This window comes from Buteo buteo, chromosome 2 (genome assembly GCF_964188355.1).
Source record: "Buteo buteo chromosome 2, bButBut1.hap1.1, whole genome shotgun sequence".
Classification (NCBI taxonomy): domain Eukaryota; kingdom Metazoa; phylum Chordata; class Aves; order Accipitriformes; family Accipitridae; genus Buteo; species Buteo buteo.
The window spans coordinates 21067941-21088922 of record NC_134172.1 but is presented as its reverse complement, the minus strand read 5'-3'; the positions used below and the strand labels follow the sequence as shown (position 1 = coordinate 21088922).

General features: G+C 34.9%; 1 protein-coding gene across 7 annotated transcripts in view; it reads left to right on the top strand.

Annotated features, from left to right (window-relative positions):
- MLLT10 (MLLT10 histone lysine methyltransferase DOT1L cofactor) overlaps positions 1 to 20982 on the top strand; it is a 133748-nt gene that overhangs the window by 28437 nt on the left and 84329 nt on the right. For 5 of the 7 annotated variants that reach the window (XM_075047796.1, XM_075047766.1, XM_075047777.1 and 2 more), the window contains 4 exons: positions 6167 to 6276; positions 13173 to 13276; positions 15802 to 15895; positions 17898 to 17993. In XM_075047796.1, coding sequence (XP_074903897.1) covers positions 6167 to 6276; positions 13173 to 13276; positions 15802 to 15895; positions 17898 to 17993 — 404 coding nt within the window. The remainder of the gene's footprint in view (positions 1 to 6166; positions 6277 to 13172; positions 13277 to 15801; positions 15896 to 17897; positions 17994 to 20982) is intronic. The other 2 variants (XM_075047807.1, XM_075047816.1) reach the window with 2 other exon arrangements.

Here is a 20982-nt window from a genome sequence, read left to right as displayed (position 1 = left end):
TTTAGCAATCAGGTGAATAAAATTTTATCTGCCCTGCTACATGGCAAGCTTATATTACAGGGAGAGGGCAAGGATATGCAGTTGAAAGTGAAGAGTAAGGTGAGACCTTACCTTTTAGTGACAGCCCACAGTTGAAATGGATTGATGTGTATCCTTAAATTACAGCATGGAACAATCCTAATAAGAAACTAACGTTTCAACAACAGAAAGGTTTTTCCATGCTAGAATAATACATTTACTTGATTTAGGAGTAAGCTGTAGTTATAAATAAAATAAAATTTTATTATATTTTAAAATTAAAATTTTATTTTATTATAACGGACTCTTCAGGAACTTAGGCAGAATGCATAAACAAATTTTACTCTGGAATTGGTGCATGGTTAGGAGATTGTGATGACATCCTGGAGCTCTCTTGTGGGACCAAACTGGCACTATGGCTGGTGTGACTACATGATTCTGGCCTCTACAGTCTGTTACTGCTTTGCAGCACGCTTCAACATTGATTGTGGGATGTAGCCCTAGTGTAGTGCCTACTCTGTGACTGTTAGTTCGCAAACTATAGGTGGGCTTCTCTTGATTTGTGTTGTAGGATGGATCATAAGTCTGTTGCTGTTACTTTATTATGAAGTAAAAGCAAGGCTTCAAAATTCACACTGGAAGATGATTTAAAAGTACTATGAATTTATTTATGGTGAAAATGCTTCTGAATCAAGTTTTGAACACTTAAACAGTAGTTGTAAAGGCAAAAGTGTAGTTAGGTGGATAATGTACTGTGTATTATTTATTTTCCTGGGTTTTCTTTGTTAATTTTAGATTACTTTGGTAGGGTTTGCTTCTAGTTGCAGAGTTCTTTGTTGTCTACAGTCTTTTGTTTGCTGATGGTGAAATTGTTAGGAGTTACCTGTTCTCTGCTGCACTGGGGTAACTGTTTAATAACATCTAATTAATCTAATAAATAGATGTACTATTTATTTTCAGTTAGGGTTCTGGAGCCTGAGATTTGTTACTCTGAATGTTAATGAATAATGTATATTCAAAATATACCAGGCTAAGTATGTACTACTAGGTTTTCACTGAGTTAAAAATTAGGCACCTGAAATAAAAATCTCAGTGAAAGATTGGTAAAATTTGGATAGATTCTGCACTGCTATTTAAACATTTTGCATGCCAGAACGAAATGTAAAAATTGGCAAAACTCAGTAGTGTGTGTCTCTCTGAGGGATAAATCAAAATTAAAAAAGGACTCAGGTGAAAAGCTGGAAGTTTCATAAGATGTATTTAAACTCTGAAGGCCTTTCAGCATGAATTTTCGATTTCTGGTATTGGATAAAATGGTTTTCATTATTATTGTTATCAAAGTAGATCTTGGGGTTGATTCATATGTGGTTTCGATGTTGTTTTAATGTTGGTTGAAGTTGTTTCCTAAGATCTCTTCAAAGGAAAATGTCTTATACTTGTGTGATGTTATCTTAGAAAGCACAGTGGATTTTTTTTTTTGTTTGTTTGTTTTTTGAAAGGTAAGCAGCATTTCCCAAAGCTACTGGACTTGAAAGCATGGTTGAAGTAAATATTTTTAATTTTAATTTGGCTGTCACCATTAAGTTGTTTCTAATAAGTAATAACCAAAACCTGATGACATTTTACAATTTCTGGATGGAGGCATTGATTGTTGTAGAATACTGGATCGTTTAAAGCAAGAGAGACAGTGAATCTGCTAGCCTGCTGTATTTTTTTTACCAGCGGTTTCAGAGAAAGCGGTTCTGATAAGAATGCACTGATAAGAATGGCTAATTTGAATCCTTATAATATATTTCTTAATTTCTTGTTTTTAAGCTAAAGTCTAAGTTTATTTTAAAACAAGCAAGCCAGGCATTATCGTCTAGTAAAAATATTATTATTGAGAAAGCACATATGCCAAATGGCCTCCTTCTCAACGACTTAAAAATACTAAGTCAAATAAGAAAAAAAAATAAAAAAATTCTGAGGATAGGGAAAATTTTAAGAACATTTTGCAAGATGCCAGTACCTGCATTTGCAAAAACATATGTGGCCTGCCTATCCTTCCAGTTAAAGTTGTCCTGAAAGGGAGATGAAAGCAAAAGTAAATTGAGTATAAGCAATTCGGTAGGAATAGTAAGAGTTTGTTAGCAATTACTGTAAATTTTACAAGTAAAATGAAAAGAAGTAGTAATAAATCTGTGGCCAGTTGTTCAGATGCAAACATGCAAACCGAAGTGAATAGAAGCTTATCATTGATTTAAATAGTAAAGGATATGGTCTATACAGATGGTTTTAATAAACTCATTTGAAACAAAAGTGATCTGAAAAATGGCGTGAGTTCTTGGCTAAGTTTGGAGAACAACTAAGAAAAGTCAGAGTATCCTGTTGTTATTTCTGAGTGGTGTTTTGGGTGAAGAGGGATGGTGATAAAATAATTTCAGTTCCAACAGAAACTAGTGAGAATTTTTAAAATGTTATTGAATGTGTAGAACAGTGCTACTGGAGTTTTTTTTTTAAACTCTAAAGCATGGTTATACAACAGTATTTTTCACACATAAACATTGGGAAAACTCAAAAGGACTGGATTTAATGATGGGGTTTTTTCGGGGGGGGGGGAAGTACAGTTGTCGATGAAGTTGATAGTTGCGCAAGAATAATGTAGCAAGTGATTTGAATAGGAAGCATACAGTGCAATCTTTATGGCTTAGATGGACTTAATTGAAAAAAAATATATTTTAATGTAGTCCTAAATATCATAAAACTTTATAAATGCTTGCTTCTTTTTATTGGCTGTATGTACAGTTTGGATGGCTGTCTCTTTAGGATGTTTCGTTATCTCTGCAGACAAAGTAGGCAGTTGTCATCCAGTAAGAAACAGTAGACAAAAGCATTCAACTCTGAACATGGCAATAGGTACTTTATTCTGTTGGGATTCTGAGCTCTGTGCTCTGCCTGAGAGTAGCTGTCTAAAGGAGAAGGAAGTAGCAGTGGAGGATGGGGGAGGCATTTTCTGGCTGTGTTATATAGACAAGAGCCCTCTCAGCTGCAGAAAACATTAAAAGTAAAGTCTGCTTGTATACTAGTAGTTCGTTCTTCCATCAGTGAGACAGAAGAGAGCTATCACACTTAACTTTGGCTGTAGGCATCCTTACTTCCATGCTTACTCTTTGTAGCGACAGTAACTAGTATTTTTTTGCTTAGGAAAAAGATGTTGTTGGTTGCTTCCTTTTCTGTTTTCCTCTGCTACTGTCTGGTCCTTATATGGCAAAACGGAATCTTCTTGACGTCCCTTAAGTTGAAAAGTTTTTGTGGAGGAGTCTACAGACCTTCTTGAGTCCTCCAAAGATGGAGATTCCACAGCCCCTTTAGGCAACCAGTCCTTAACCACACTTGTTATGGAGAAATGTCTTTTTTATTCTTTCTTCAGGGAGAGCTGGTGAACCTCTGCCTCTTTTGGTTCTTCCAGGTGAGCTGGGTATTGCTCTCTGACAATTTTGTATTTCTTCACTGGTGAAACTTTGGACAAAAGAACATTTAAGCAATTGTGTATGGGGCCTCTGAGTCCTAGTGGGAGCTGGTGCTGGAGTTTGGCTTCTCTTGTGATGTAGGCTTTTGAGGCTAGTAACATAAGGGTGCTGCAAACTCCCCTGTGGTTAAATTTTTATTGGACAGGTTGTGGTTTTTCAGCACGGTCAGATTATCTGGGATCTAAAGATGCCAGATGGAAATGAATGGAAAAGGTCCCTTGTCCTCAATTCCCTGGGCTCTTATTGACCCCTTGTTCAAAAAGTGTATTAGTGCTGTGGTACTTCATTTGTTTCATTATATAGATACCGGTTTTGTTTTCATGAAAGTGTGCTATTGCCTACAGCTATTCTGGATGTGCGTTCTATATTTTGGAAATCAGAATATATTAAGCTTGTAGGTTTCTGTCTATATTGTTTAATTTTTTTTGATAATGATGGAGTAGTATTCAGTTAAAGTTACTTCTGAAACTGGTTTCTTGTAGTGAAAATACTTACCTAAATTTCAGTTGGCTTAGAAAGTGATTTTTTTTTTTAATGTCTCTAGTATATTTTATATATTTACATAATAATTTTTCATTATAAGTAATTGTAACTGGAGTACAGGCTTAATTACATCTGAAGTAAAAGCTTTTGCCATCTGTTTATGTGTAACACTGTAGAAGGGTTTTTTCAAAATTTCAGTGTCACTTCTACTGGTTTAATGGCATTATTAGATGAATGGTGTTTCTATTTGAGTTAATTTTTTGAGAGGGGATTTGAAGATAAATATTCACCGTTAACCCCATGTTAACATTTATTTATCTGTCTTTAGTAAGATGATTCCAGCTTAGGGCAGTTAGCAAGTCTTAGAGAAGTCCTTATAAACACTTACTCCCTGAAGATATTTCAAGTAGAGGAGAAAACAAAAGACGACTGTGGTTTTTATAGTTTTTTTCAGTCTGTCTGTTAATGATAATTTTAAAATGGTCTGTTGGAACAGTTTTTAAAAGCAGCTCAAGTTGGCAGTGTATACTTTCTTTTCCCTATTCTTTTATTGGTCTCATGCTTTTTCTGCGTGGAATAATTCTACAAACTATTTCTGAATAAAATGATGAAGCAGCACAGATACTGTATTTAGTTGCAGATGAAATAGTAGAATGATATATGTTATGTTGACTGTGAATGTTGACTATAACAGTTGTGTGTGTGCTTTTCATTTTCTATACAAATTATAACTACCAATTTAGTAAATGGGGAGGGCAGACACCAATTGGTTGGATGCAACTAGAAAAGATCTGTGCTTTAAGAGAAGAATAAAAAGCACGTGTGCAATTCCAGATACTAAATACCATTCCAGAGTCTCAACAATACTACTGTAAGTAAGTACAACTTTATGCTTAGCTCAGTTTAAGAGTCAAAGTACAGTTGGGTGAAGAAATTAAGAACCTTTAGATTCAGTAGAGTAATGAAAAAGAGAAAACCCAAGATGGAGACAAAACTCAAAAAGGTCTGCAGTGAGACAGTATGATGGGATTATCTAATTATCTAAGTCTGTCATTTTATGTCCTTAGTAGAAGTAAGCCTGGATAGGAGGAAAGCGCAATCATTTTTAAGGTGCATTGAAGGTCTTGTGACAAAAGATGGTAGTTTTCCTCTTGGGGAAGAACAGAATTCACTCTAAATGATTAGCGACACCAAGTTCATTTTCAGATGACGTAGCTCTGTACTATGCGATATTACTCGTGTAATCCATTGTAATCTAAAATCCATTTAAAGTTATTAGTGGCAGTATATTAATATGTTGGGTTAGCTATATAGCAGCTTCTGCTAAATACGCAGTTACGGCAAACTGTCCTCCACTGAAACAAAATGACAACTCTCAGGATCTTAGTATTGAAAAAAAGGCCTCAAATTAGTAGGTTTCTTTCTGAATTGGTGTTTCCCCCTGTCCTTATCCAACCAAATGTCAGACAATTAGGAATGTTTACTTCTTGAAAGGTGTTAAAGCACAATATGGTAAGTAACTAAACATTTATCGATAACCCCAAGTTAATGAGTTAGAACAGGACTGGATATAGGAGTTGATATTCCTATGAAAAAATGACTTGGCCACACCTTTAAAGAAGGAAAAGAACTAGAGGGGTTGTGGGGTCTGTGTGTTGGGATTTCCTCCTACAGAAAGAAAACAGGAGTCTAGTCAAATTAGAATGACTTTGTTTAAATAAAAAGTATACACAGAACTCTTCTATGATAAAAAAGCTTGCATGAATACTGATTTGTTCAGATAGTATTTCCCTTTTGCAGAAATTTGCATAGCTTTTATGCGATGACTATGTTAATCCAAGAAATTCAAAGAAATAACCTGCTTTTCTATTTGTGTGTCACTGTTTGTGTAAATCATTAGTATTTGGATATCATGGACTATTACTTGTATAAATTCTTCACTGAATAAACTTAAAAATGTATTACAGGTCATCTAAACTTTGGATAATATAAACTGAAATGTAAACATGACTTAAGTAACTTATGTCTGTAATATTCTAAACAGTTAAAATAGTCTATGGAAAAAAGTGTTGTAAAAGATGCTTTGTACTATAATTGAAATGTCCTTTGAGCTTCTAGAAAACATTAAAATTAAATACAATTATAACTTTTTGTAGGTTGGGCTCATGTGGTTTGTGCTCTGTACATTCCCGAGGTGCAGTTTGCAAATGTTTCTACAATGGAACCTATCGTGTTGCAGTCTGTTCCTCATGATCGTTATAATAAGGTATAATTATATGTCTTTTTATCTATAACTAATGTATTTATTTTAGAACTTGTGAGCTTTTAATAATGTAGGACTATGCTTCTTAGAATGCACTTTATATAAAATTGATAAATGTATGCATTAATGCTGTATGTTTTCTGCTATGACTTTATGATAAATTCAAGAATTATGAAAGCTACATTATTAAATTAAGCTGTAAGGTTATCTGCCATGTCTCATTCTTTTACAGATTAGGGACTGTTTTGTTAATTAAAAATATCGTGGTCTTTGAAAAACAGTTTATTTTGAAATGAATGTGAAATACTTCCCATAGGTTAAAATATTATTATAGCTTATTTGAAATGTTATTATTGATTACCACTGGGTCCTATTGGTTTAAGTATCCATATGAACATAAACATGTTCATAAACTTTTCTTTTAGGAAGAAAAGCTATTCTAATATATTAAGGCAAAAGCTTGCAGACTTTTGGCTTTGTAAACAGTATTCACTTTAGGGGGATTATTTGCTTATAGAAGAACTGCTCCTAAATAAGTGTGGTGAGACTTTAATTAGAGAAGTAAAAAAAAGAGTGCAAACCAATGTAATAGTAACTTACTAATATTCTATATTGATAGTTACATTTTTCTACTTGTTTCACTTGTGCTACCTCTTCCTTACTAGACTTAACTACATCCTCCTTTGTGTTTTCCCTTCTGTAGGCAGCAAACTGTCTGAATTTCTGATTAGTTTTATTATATATTTTTCTTGTGTTGTTCTTTTTACATCTAGTTTCTTTCTTTTACTTTATGGTGGTTCGTAGACACTGCAGTAAAACAGGAATAGACTGTGTTATAAAAGAAAGAAACTTTAAAAAGGCATGCATCACCTCTTGTGTTCTTCCTACAGGGAATCCAGTCCTGTTCATGTTGGCTCTGTGACCTCTCTTCCCTGGCTGCTGTTCCCCGCCCCCCCCCCCCCCCCCCCCCCCCCCCGTTTACATCTCCAATTTATTTGCATCCAGCCCCCCTTACCTATCTTTCCCCCCCCCCCCCCCTATACTTTGGTCTTCCTTGTCTATTTCAGATTCTCACAATTGCTGTCAGTATGTTTTGCCCATTACATTTACCAGTGTATCTGAAAAGCCAGGAGTCAAACTCTAGGTTCTTCTCATGCTTTTTCATTATGTACTACCTGAGCAGCTGTATTGGTTCCTCACTATTGGCTTCCTTCTGCATTGGCAAGAACATGCAACAGTGAGATTAAGTGCAGAACTAATAAAATTTTTGTGCTTGGACACAAAGCAGTAGAGATTTGCTGTAGCAGATGAGTTGATTTTCTCTCTCTCCTCAACTCTGGGCCAAGAACACATCTGTTTTCTCATTTTTCCTTGAGCAGTAGTTGTAATTTTTTTTTTTTTTTTATTGGTAGTGATTCTTCCCTAATGTACTTCAAAAATTTCATGTAACGCTTTGAATTTTGTTTTATCTTGCACCATTTCCATTGATGGTAATTGATATTGGATGTGTAAATCCTTGTAATATCAAAAAATGTACCCTGTGTCTAAATATTACTTGTTCACAAAGTCCATTGTTGTTGGTCCCGCTCTTTAGTCTTTAATTCCTTTTTGTTACAGCTAAAGTTGCTTCTTACTTGAACTGTTTTAGTTCCAAATATATGATGTATAGTTGTTTTTTACTGCTAAAATTCCAATTTGCATTTTGTTGGTCTGTAGTTAGCATGATTTTTTTTGCTTGTTAGAGAATTACTAGTGCCATACAGGTCATGTAGATAGTTTCTGATGTTGTCTAGCTCTTCATTTTCTGAGTTTTTGGTGGGTGTTCCAATTCAGGCCTATTTTCCATGTCAAGTCAGCCTAAAAGTACTTTCATACAGACCACTACAGTATATTATAAAATATAATGAGACATATCAGGAATTTCAAGGTTTGGGGTCACACCCCTAGCCTGCAAATTATTTTTTGTTCTCTCTTTTTACAGAACTCAGCTTTTGCTGTCTTTATTTGGTCTATTTGATTCAGGGAGATAGAGGTTGTGGATTTCAGGGGAATCAAAGAAATGCCTATAGTGCAGTTGCTGCAGCAAACCTCCTAAAACCAATCTAACTTCACTGCCAACTGCAGTCTAGTTTAACAGCACAGAATTTAAGAGGCAATCACAGACAGGGGACTCGCCCGACTTTTTTGATAAATCTGTAGCCAGTGCTGAGTTTGGTACTGCTGAGGCTAAACTGCCACCAGTTCCTGAGTAGGCTAGTTTTGAGCAATACCCCCAAAACCAATACAACTACTAATTCCCTTTTCAGGTAGCCTGCAATAATTGCACCGCCCACCCTGCTTTCTATTTAGTATAAATTGCGTTTATTTAAATGATACATTTTTTTTAGATCAGAAACTTTGTAAAGCATGTAACTCTGACTTTATCAATTTGGGAGGAAATGGGAAAGAAAAGCTGTTGTGGTTTTTTTCCTCTCTTTTTTCTTTTTGAGAAGTAAATGCGGCAAACAGTTCTTAAAACATTTGTTGCACATTGTGAACAAATGTAAACATGTAATTAGGAAAAAATGACTATAGTTGTTTCTCTTTTTAGAGAGGCTTAGTGCTAATTTCATTGTGTCAACTCAGGTGGGAATAGGATGATTTTAAGCAAGATTTTATTTCCTGTGAAGTCCTACATAATTCTGTGTGTGTGGCTGGATACATATAGAATGCTAGCATATGGAATTGGAGGAAGACATAGGCCAATGAAAATTACCATAGGGGAGGATTTATACTGTAGTCTTTATTTTAAAGACAAACATCATTAGAGTTTTGCCAGGTGTGGTGGGTTAACCCTGGCTGGATGCCAGGTGCCCACCAAAACCGCTCTATCACTCCCCCTTCTCAGCTGGACAGGGAGGAGAAAATATAACAAAAGGCTCGTGGGTCAAGGTAAGGACAGCTTAATAAAGTGAAAGCAAAGGTTGCGTGCGAAAGCAAAGAAAAACAAATGATGTTATTCTCTACATCCCATCAGCAGGCGGTGTCTAGCCATTTCCTGGGAAGCAGGGCTTCAGTATGTGTAGTGGTTGCTCCAGAAGACAAAAATGCCCCCCCTTCTGTCTCCCTTTACTTTAGCTTTTATATCTGAGCTGACGTCATATGGCATGGAATATCTGTTTGGTTAGTTTAGGTCAGCTGTCCTGGTTATGTCCTCTCCCAAGATCTTGCCCTGCCCCAGCCTGCCATTGGGGAGGGGGTGTGTGTGTGCAAAAATGTTGGAGAGACAGCCTTGATGCTGTGCCAGCACTGCTCAGCAGTAGCCAAAACACTGGTGTGTTATCAACACCTTTCTAGCTACTGATGCAGAGCATAGTGCTATGAGGGCTGCTATGGGGAGTATTAACTCCCATCTCAGCCAGAGCCAATACACCAGGAGATAGAAAAAACTGTGTAAGTTAATTACTATGCGCTTGTTTGTTTATTGAACGCTGCAAAATACGCAATATTACAAAGTACAGTAATCTTAAATGCAAGAAGAAACACAGCAGACACCAAAGCATGAGGCTTGTCATGTAAAGACATTTGGCTGCTATTTCCCTGAAGCTTACCTGCTTCTGGGATAAAAGCCATCACATTACAGAATGAGTCCACTACATGACTTGATTAGTGGGTTAACTAACAGGAAAGCTCTTCTTACACAGTTGCTTCCAAAAAGAAATGGACTAGTAGTTCCTCTCCTATTTAGTAGATGTTTGTTATTCCTTGGATGGTTATGCATGGATAATATCTATTTATTTTATGTGAGCCTTATTTGTCTCTTTCAGGTTTATTTGAAAGTATGCGCTGATTGAATAAAATCACTGCTTTTGGAAATCTCTTTTTAAGAACTGATTAAAAAATAAGTGCATTTGGAGTTTCTTGATCTGCCTAGTAGTAAAGGCAGCTGTTAGACTTTTATTTCAGTACTTGCTGCAACAACGAGAAGTTTCTGTACAACTCCTGAGTTTGATTCTGTAAGCAGGGAATGCTTTTGGGTAGCTGTTTATGAGTAAACTATTTCTCAGATTACTTTTTTTTTAAAATTTTTTTTCTTGCCTCATCTTGCCTTCTGTCATTGCTTTTGCAAAGAAGGTTTATGTTTTAAACCTTTGAAGGAAAAATATTGACAGAAACATAAAGGCAGCTTTGCAAAATGTATATTTTTGCCATTAAAGAAACTAAGGTACTTGTTGCGTTTTTTGAGTAAAATTTCCTTGCTGAGTCAAAAGCTTTGTGTAATGTTTTGCTTATTTTCCAATGAGTTTGGGAGAAGTCTAAGTACTCTCTTCCCTTAAGAGCTCTGAAGAGCAGTGCTGTTGTAGGTGGTGGGAAACAGAGTGTTTTACACTTCCACATTCCAAAGGTTTCAGAGGAGGTGTAGCAATTGCATGGATATGCAAATGCATGAAAGCCTTCGTTCTTCTGCTTTGTGAAGGAAAGATAAAGGTTCTTGGGCTTCTGGAATTGTTTGTGTGTCTGAGAGAAGGTAGAAGTATGACAAGGTAGAAGTGTGAGAAACAGCTTTAGAGAGAATTTACCATGCATGTTGGAATGGGAAGATGAACCTTCTTTGGCCTCATTTCATATGGAAGATTAGGAAACAGGTTTTATACTTCTCATGACTATTGTAGGAAGGATAGAAGTTCATTGAGCTTGTTAAAATGGGTAGGCAGTCCACCATGTTGTGTTTAAACTTGTTTGTAATGTAGCTGGTGGTTTGTTGTCATTTTACTGTAAATTGCTTTAAGGGGTCCTGAAACAGAGACCCTAAACGTAGTATGTATGTCGAAAAACAGGACCTACATCCTTACTAAATAGAATGCTTGTATCACTTTTCTTTCTGAGCTTCAGTGAGGAAAAAAATTGCAGATCTTAGGGCAAAACTCTGAAAAAAATGAGCAGTAACTGGAGCTTGAGTTTTATGGGGTCTGTTGAACTCTCTGTTTATAGAGGTATCTTACTTTTGAAGTTACTTACACTTAATATAGTTACTAAGATGAGGTTGATAGATCATGACCTTGTTTGTTCCTAAATCAAAATGTGTCAGGTAATGGTATGGAAAGCTGAAAAGCAGCTAGTCTCAGACCCTGTCAAACAACTGAATTATCTGTATGCACTACCTTGATGTACAAAGGGAGCAAGGCAAGAATTAAGTAGGATTATCCCCTTCCTGAGCCTTCAAATGTTAGGATATAGGTATGATTTTAGGATATATTAGCTATTTGGTTTAATGCTTTTTAAAAGTCTTGTGGAAACAGTACAAGAATGACTCACCTACCCTAGATTCTTGCATGTTAACAAAAATGCTTTAGTTAGCTGATGTCTCATGTTGAATGTTGTTCTAAATACCTCTGTAAAAGGCTGTTCTGATCTCAGAATTTCACTCATTTTCATGTCTTTCTAAGTAACACTGGTTTTGCATTCTATTCTTTTTATTTTTTATTTCAGTGGTATCTTGGTCCATTTTTCTTATACTGTTATTTTCTACTACCCATGGTTGATGATCTTTTTATTTATTATTCTACTCATTCTCTGCCTCACTGAAGGGAGGTTGTGATACAACTGCAATAAGTCAGTTACAGTTTAAATGTAGACAATTCTTTTTGGGGGTGGGGGGAAAGCTTATCTTTTCTCATCTAAGATCTTGTAATGGGTTTTCTACAGAGGTAGCAGTGTGGTGTTGATGTTTGTTACCTCAGTAAGGTTCTCTCTCATTTAAAAACAAACACTTGACTGCCCCAATGCTGGACGATACTTTCATTAAGAATCTATTCTTAAATTGTTAAATTTTGCACATAAATGTGATATGATAGAATCTCTCTAAATGGCATTTCAGTAATTAGGACAGTAAAAAATGTAAAGAGATTTAGTTTTGCCTGATGTTTCTCCCTGAAATGCTGGTGAGAGATTGTAGCGATGTCTAGTATAATAGTGAGTTTCCATACACCATGTATCCATGTTTATTTGACACATGTTTAAAAAAACCAAAAGTATTTAATAATGAGAAAGATCTTTGGATTCTTTTTCTCTTAATTTTTTTTCTTCCATTTTACTGAGAATGTTTTTGAAAATACTACAAATTGCCATAGTATCCCAGTAAAACAAATAAATTGACAGAAATGCTGTGAAAACATTTTCAGGTATTAAACAGGTTGTTTTAATTTTAGCTTGTTTTTTAGGCTGAAATGGGTTTGATATACTAATTTAAGCTTTGTTTACAGAAGGTTCTTGCTTGATTAGTTTCTAAGATGTTTATGGGACTGTCCAAGTCATGCTGAAATTAAAGCAGAGTTCTGTTAAACACCATATTTAATTAAAGGTAACTGAGCATCATATGAATATTGAAGCATGCTATGAGACTCCTGCAAATTCTTTACACCAAATGTACAAATACAATTTTAAGTTTGCAGTTTTTCTGTATGTAATTTTGTAGATCTATGCATGTATACCATATGGTATCTTGTACCATTAGGCACTTAGTCTAATTTGATGTTTCTGAAAGCCACCAATACAGGTAATGTTAAATGAATGTGAAAATGATTGTGACCTAAAAGAACATAAACACAAAGTTGAAAGCAAGGAAAACCTTGAAGCCTAATACTATTAACCTTCGGCTGTTTAACTGTTTGGCTAGTTGAATAGTGGTATAGAATTTAAGTAAATTAGTATTTGTACTGCTTTAGCATTGGTGAAGTGTTACACAGCTCCCAAGTGTCTACCAGGTGATCTCTGCAAACAAACATAGTTAGACTTTTATAAAGAAGTTCTTGTATAAGCTTAGCTGCAAAATCCAGTAGTTCTTACCCTAGAATCTCCTGTGAGTAACACAGAATTTATTTATATGCTTCTTATCATGTTAAGTATTTTCTCTTTGATAGACATGCTATATTTGTGATGAACAAGGCAGAGAAAGTAAAGCAGCCACTGGTGCTTGTATGACATGTAATAAACATGGATGTCGACAAGCTTTTCACGTAACGTGGTAAGTATATTTTTATTGTTTAACATCTCTGATGTTCCAGAAAGAATCAATGCACACGATGTAATGAACAAACTCTTTATTTAGTGTATTTCTGAGTAAAGAAATATAGTAGTTTGTGTAGAAATATCTAAATTTATTGTAGTAGAGTTTTTACTAACAATATGGCAGTGGCAGCAGACACATTTCTGTGAGCTGCAAAAGCTGTCTGATAACACTCCTTTGAATTGTATTAAATGCTGTGTGCTGCTGTGAGTAAAGTTTAGTGGTTGGTTTGTTTGTTTGTTTTGTTTTTGTCTTACGTTATTTTTCTTAAATGATATTTTGTAGGATATGTGAATGTGAAGACATGGTTTGTTCACCTGCTAACTGATTTGATGTTTACTTTTGGTAAATCAGTGGGAAAAACTATTGAGCTACACATAAAAATGCACTAGACTCTCTCCTTCCAGTACAAATTTCCAAATGTTTGGGTGTGATTCACCTCACTGGTTTTATCTAAATGGTACACAACTATCCTGAACTATTCATTTAGGTTTCATGTATACCTGTTGGAGAAAAACAGCTGTGTCCACCATCTGATTAATTCCACTTTCAGATATCTAGGTTTGCTTGCATTCAGGAGATGCTTGGCTGAATTTATGGACTTCTAAAAGAGGCTGGATAATTAGCTTAAACCCCATGTCAACTGGTAAAAGGAGGCAAAAGGAGTTCCACCCCAAAATTTACAGGCATTATTTGTTTTTTCAAATTCAGCTGAACCTTTTTTGCCATAGATAGATAGCAAATTTACACAGACTGTCTAGCTACATAATCTGTGGATTTAGCCATCTATTTTATGGGTGTGCCAGTATGCTGCTTCGTGACCAGCTCAGTCAGGGAAGTGGTATTTGCACATCTACTTAAAATACTTAAATGTATTTTCTTCAGTGTAGTCAAGTGATACTTTGAGTATCTTGTGCAGATCTTAAAGGATATAATTCTGTAGTTTAGACGCTGATTTCTTGGCGACCTTTTTTTTCTTTTAATTACTTGACTATCTGGCAGGTTTTAACTCTTTCATAAGCATCTAATTTTTCATTGGATGTGATCGATGTCAAGTTTCTTTTTATGGTGAAAATGGATTGTGTTCCTCAAAGCGTGTATACCATGTAAAGAGGTTACTTACAGATATGAAAAAATGTATACATCCAAGTGTTTGGATGAAAAGGTCTCTTTTCTTTCAACACTTGGATGCATACAAGAGTCCGTTTCATCTTCTTTCTTTCTTTCAAAATCCCATTTTCAGTGAATGCCATAAAGAACATGAGAAGTAGCTTCAAAAAGAAAATATTTATCTTGCCAATTTTTAGAATATTTTGATTCTCAAAAAACCAGGTTTGTACTATAAAATGATATCTAGCGAGAGAGTACTGTGACTGAGGATATTGAGGGACTTCTGTAATATTAGAAAAATGGAAGAAAAATGTGAAAACTACAGAAGGCAGAGATCCAGGGCAGGGTGTATCAATTTTGGGTTAACAAAACTAATGTCTAAGGAAGAATGAGCTTGAGTCCATCTGTTTTCGTATGGCAAGCTTAGAATGATAAATCTTCACTTAAAGAGATCCTCTTAAATGTTTTCTGTAGTTGGCATCTGCTATAGGTGTGCATGTATTTAGGAAGCAGTATTTCTGGATTGCCCAAGAACATAATGTATAAGTGAGGGGAAAGTCATTTTAAAAAGCAGTGAAAATAAGCTGCTTTATATATATTGTTCCTTCATTTAAATACTCCCGTGCATCATTTTGACTGTAGCATTGCATTATTATGCTAATGAACATGATATGGAAAATGAATATTTAGTTTTTCAATGTCTAAGTTGCTTTTGATAAAGAAAATAAATCAACATTACAAATGGTGAAAGCAAATTTGATTTGAAAAAATGTAGTAGAATAAGGTAATAATTAGTGCAGGCAAGGAAACTTGTAAGTCTTGTTCTTTTTAAAAGAAATTAACCTACCACAGTCTTTTAAACCAGTAAATATGGTTTGATTTATTATGTCATTGAAGCTCTATTTTAAAAAAAAAAAAAAAGGGGAAAAAAAAAAGAGGTGCTTTTCCTGGCAAAGCAGAGAAGGATGTATGCAACTTCAGAAGATTTCTTCTTTGGATCTACAGTATGGTTTTGTTAAAAACGTTCTTTCCATAGATAATTTTTGGCTTGAATTTGAGCTAAGAATCATTGTAAATTGCTTGGTTTATTTATTTGTGGGAGTAGCTGCGTAATAAACATGGCTTTTCAGGCTATAAGCTTGTGTGAGTGGCTTAAAGACTATGAAAAAGACATCAGGCCAAAGTGTAAACCATACATGTTTTTTACTGGGCTGCAAAAGTCAGTTATGTGCTCACATGCCATTAGAAGTGACTTGTGTGGAAATCTTTTCTATTAAATGCAGATATAAGTATCCTTACATTATCAGCTGTGATACTGTAGTACAAGCTGATGTAAAATTGCTTTCCTTGAATGTTGTTTGGTTTATTTTTAGTGCACAGTTTGCAGGACTTCTTTGTGAAGAAGAAGGCAATGGTGCAGATAACGTCCAATACTGTGGCTACTGTAAATACCATTTTAGTAAACTGGTATGTATTTGTGAAATTCTATAAATAAATGTCACTGACTCATTTTTTGACTCTGAATTGCTATTAACACTAGAAATAATATTTTCATGTAGCTCAAAGTAGATTGTACTTCATTAAAACAATGTTTTAATCACAGTTACAGAAGTACTAGCTGAAAAAGTTTTTATAAGTGGTTACTTTCTAGATGTGTGGGTTTTTCCCCTCTGCCAGAAATAGCATGCACAATTAGTGGTGGGTTTTTTTTTTCATGGAAGTGTCTGTAGTGTTTTCTTTTGCTATTTGATTAGGTGGCTTCTAGGAATTTAGTCCATTTTGGAATAATTTAGAAAGTATTATTTGTTATCCTGTATATTAGAGAATAAAGAAGCCCTCAATTTCTTTCTGCTTCTGTTACTTTTGGTTTTTTACTTTTTTTTTTTCCTCCCCTCTTGTTCTCTCACTGTCTAGCCAGTGGCTTTTCCCTGCCTATAAGTTCTCTGAAACACAAACTCAAGGAAGTGACTTGATGTTTGATTTTCAAAAAACAAACAAGCAAACAAAAAACTGTGAAATTTCTCAGTTATTTCAGTAGGTTTTGGATCAGACCTCTGGAGTCTTTCCTATCACTTCTTATCAGTTTGACAGGTCCAGATCCCTCTTTGTGTGTACGTGTGTGCGTGTGGACTTGAAGGACTTACTGATGTTTAAAAAATGTTACTTATGAATATCGATTTATGAAAATTAAAATATATAGACTTAAGTTCAGATACTGCTGTAAGTATAGTTAAATGTGCTGATTACTTCTTTTCACTGCTAAAAAAGGTGAATACTTAGGTGACTTTCAAATAGGTTGCAATGAGGTAAAAACACAGGCCAATGAACCCTTTCAGCTTTCTAGATTAGCTTGGTGAGGTTAGCTCTGTGCTCTTGTGAGTATTGATAAGCTTGCTTCATAATGAAGATAAGTCAGGGCTTTCTAGGCCCTTACTAAGCTATGTTTTTTTTATTATTAATATCTTAAGCTAAGTATACAAAAAGAACACATATGGTCTATTACCTAGCAGTGAAGGCAAGCTCTTAGAATACTATGCATTGGATTTGAATGTTCAGTGCTGCTATGACTGAGAACATGTATGTTTATTTAAAAAGCAAGTTTAATGATAAAGACATAACTCTATGTTTGACATGTAATTAGCTTTCCATTACAAAACTACAGTGGTAAGAACAGTAAAGATTGGCAAGATTGTTTTTCGGTAATTCTTTAGGATTATTGTGACTGTTGATGCCTGGTAAATACCGGTGTTTAGTATTTACTACTGAAGATGGTGGGTGGTGTATATCTACTATACCACTGAAAACTTTGGTGGGCAAAGCACTGACCTGAAGTGTCTTTATACTGCTACCTCAGTTATGATAAAATAACAAACATTTTGAACACTGGCCTAGCATTAAGTATTTTCTGTCCTGGACTAGGCGCTCAAACATTATATAAATACAGGCAATTTTATCAGCTGCTTGTAAATGCATACATGACCACAGCATTCTGTATCCTTTTTTTTTTTTTAACCCATTTTAATGAAAACATTGCAGGCAGGTCACTTGTATAATAAATCATGAAGCCATAAAACAGCCACCTCACAATGCATTTCAAGCATGTGGCAGTGCTAGCACTGTGGCTTCATGTGCTACTCATTTGAGCAGCATCTTTTCTGTTTTATGTTATGAAAACTTGAAAATGTGTCTAGCATCTTTTAACCTTTAAAAAGTATCACATTTCTTTGTGGAAAGCATATCTTGCAAATTCATGAAAGTTGTAAAAGTTGATACAAGGATAGGCTTTTTTCCTGGTATACATTGGGTAGTCTTGTTAATTTTATTAGTGTTAGTAATTTGTCGGTTTTTCAGTAACTGAAGTTTTCTTCTCTTCAAGCAGTAAGGCATCTTATCAGTTGAAATGCTTTATATTTTTTATTTATTCAAATGGTTCCTTTTCTCTATCCATAAATATATTTTCTCTTTTTAGAAAAAGAGCAAACGGGGATCTAATAGGTCATATGATCAAAGTTTAAGTGATTCTTCCTCTCACTCTCAGGATAAACATCATGAGAAGGAGAAAAAAGTAAGTGGATTTGTCGTTGCTAATTATGTGGCACATCTGCTTAATAGTAGCACTTTCTGATAAATTTAATTTTTGCTGAAAAGCATGGAGGAAATCTTGTTCCTGAAGCACTGAATAATAAATAACACAGGTGATAAACTAGAGGTACTAGGGTCCAATAAGGAAATATCTTCAGGTGCATTTGTACATGCACCTTCGTATTCCTGTTTATCATCGGTTTTGGGATACACACTGAAACATATCCATTGGGAAGGCTGTGTCCATGCAGCTTCCTTTGGTTTAGTTTTCTGAGATTTCTTTGTGTAGCCTTTTTGACTAGGTGAGATAGAAAAACAGGGGTAGACATTATAGCAAGTGTGCTGATAAACAGGTGCATCTAATTTTTTATGTTTCAACCTGTTATATCTTTTTCTCCTCATCAAAGAACTGACATCTCGTGTTGACACATCTCACTGGTACTGGTGGTCAAGCCCATTGTGATGGCAAAATAGCTTGTCATTCACCTGGGAATCTTCCTGTGAGGGTACAAAGAACATAACTGGCTGTTAATCTCTATTGTTGGTGTATTCTTTTAAAAATTTAACTTTACATATTTTTAAAAACAATTTTAAATTTATAAAGATTATTATTTTACATTTTTATTACTGCTAGATTAATAGTTTTCTATGGGAAATTTGTCATCTAAATTCAACACAGGGTGATAACAGACAGTGGCACAATAATGCAAATTTACTTTGGCTCTTTTTTAGCTCTCTGAGAATACATGTAATACTGCTCACGTGCATGCATTCTGTACAACTAACTTAATAGACTTTTCTGTGGGTGTGGGTAGACTTAGTTTTGCATTATTCAAAATCATTACATGAAAATTGAATTCAAAGAATGTATTGACCAAATGCATATTATATGAAGGAACTATATTTATAGTGACAGGAAATTGAATAACAATCTCAGTCTTCAGACCCTTAGTCTCCTTAATATTTGATTTGGTTTTTAAGCTCACTTCCACTTTGGATGGTTGTTGATCTCCATTGTTCTTGGATAATCTAAAAGCGTCTTTAGATCTGGTTAATGGCATAGGTGAATAGTTCCATCTTCATCCGGTAATGCAGAAGAGAGTGTGTGTTGTGATGTAGTTGTACCTCTTAATCTAAATTTATGACTACAATAATAAAAGTATGGGGTTTTGGCTGATCGTTTTTTCTTAGTAACACATTGGTGGAAAAAAAAATAAATCTTGAATTACAGACTACAGAATTACCTGCAAGGTAAAACCTTACCAATATTTGCCATGTTTTTTTTCTTAGTTTGCTTAGTTTTTCCACCGTTATCCTGTTTCAGGTCATATTTTGTCAAAATACATGCATGGATTTTTACTTGCATTGACAAAACTTTGAAGCTGAATTTGAAGAAACTTTGAGGTTTGAGCATGAGGCTCAATTTCAGTTTTGTATGTCCGAGCAGTGCAGAAAACCCATTGCTGCTGTTTGTTGTGTGGTTTGTGTGTGTTATTTTATTTTATTTTATAAGTGACTTTGACTGGAGATGCTATGCTTTTTCAGGATGTAATACCTGTAAAATCTTCAGGGAATACTTGGAGGGACTTTCTAACAGAGTGTGTTCAGCCAATGTATCAGCTATTTTTTCTCTTAGCTCCTCAGCTTCTCCTGCTCTGGAAGTGTATTGATGTGGATCTTTTTCTAGAAACAGTTAATGTTGTGGCTTGCCTTTGCAAGTCTTGGCCTTTTTCTGTGACTTGAAGTTTGCTAGAAATAGGATATTAAAGTTTCTTCTACCTTTCATGAACTGAAACATGGTAATCCAGAAGATCTCATGATCTGTAATACCAAGTGAAGCAATGCGGTTTGAAGCACTAACCTATTATTTGACATTCAGTGGTTCTCATGGCATGTTAGCTTATCAAGTTTAATTTGCTTTATATGTTATATAATCACAAAACACTATTCTAGTTAGAACCACCAAGTGGTGAAGAAAGTTGCAGTTTCCTAAAGCTGTTAGTCGCCTAACTTTTTGTGGCTACTGAGATTTTTTTTTTTGGCGTTTTTAATCTTACACATTCTGTAGTTAAAGAATGACCTGTACTTTGCAAAATACTAATCTTCAGTCAAAGAACTCTATGTGATGTGGAGGCTCATTCTCTTGGTAAATTTTATTACCTTCTGCAGGTGATGTCTTATTTGATGTAGTATGTCAAACATACACTGTATCTTGGAGGAGTAAGGTAATTTTTTACGGTCACTTTTCCATATTTTACTCTTCTGTAAATCCGTTTGGAATCCAGAATTTTGTCATATTACAGTAAATATATATATATATCTTTCTTCCCAGATACAGTGGTGTCTCCCCCTCAGTAAGGGCACCCCAGTTTCTAATTTATCTTTCATCTCTGTTCTTTGGAAATTTGGATAATCTGATCTTTAGGCATCCTTAAAGCTTTCCCTTTTGCCAAGCAGAAACCGTATGAGTTGAAGATTGGAACCGTTTTATTGCTCAGACCTCAAAAGCTATCCATTTGCATATAAAATATTATTCTGCAATAAGAGGTTGGTCTGAAAATGTTGATATGGGTAGCTGTTGTTTTTTGTAAACAGAGTTGAAAGCATGTGTTTTCTTAATATGTATTTAGTTTTTTCTGGGCACTGTGCTTACAAAATCAATAGCAAATATACAAGGGTGTAATAATTAAAAACCCAACAGACCTTTGATATGATTTAATTTTAATGAGAATTTGAAGCTACAGATTAAACACTTGGTTATATTCTGATTACTGCTGCACTAAGTATTGTTAGTTTCTATGGCAGAGATGTTATTTAGAAATGATTAGAGATGAGGCTGTGTGACTCATAGTAGGGTTGGTAGTATGTTGCTTGACATCCTGTTATAATATCCCTTTTTTCAGGGCCCAGGTGTTTATCTCAAGCTTTTTTGGGAAAAACTTAGGCCACCGTGAGGTTGTGGAAGAATACCT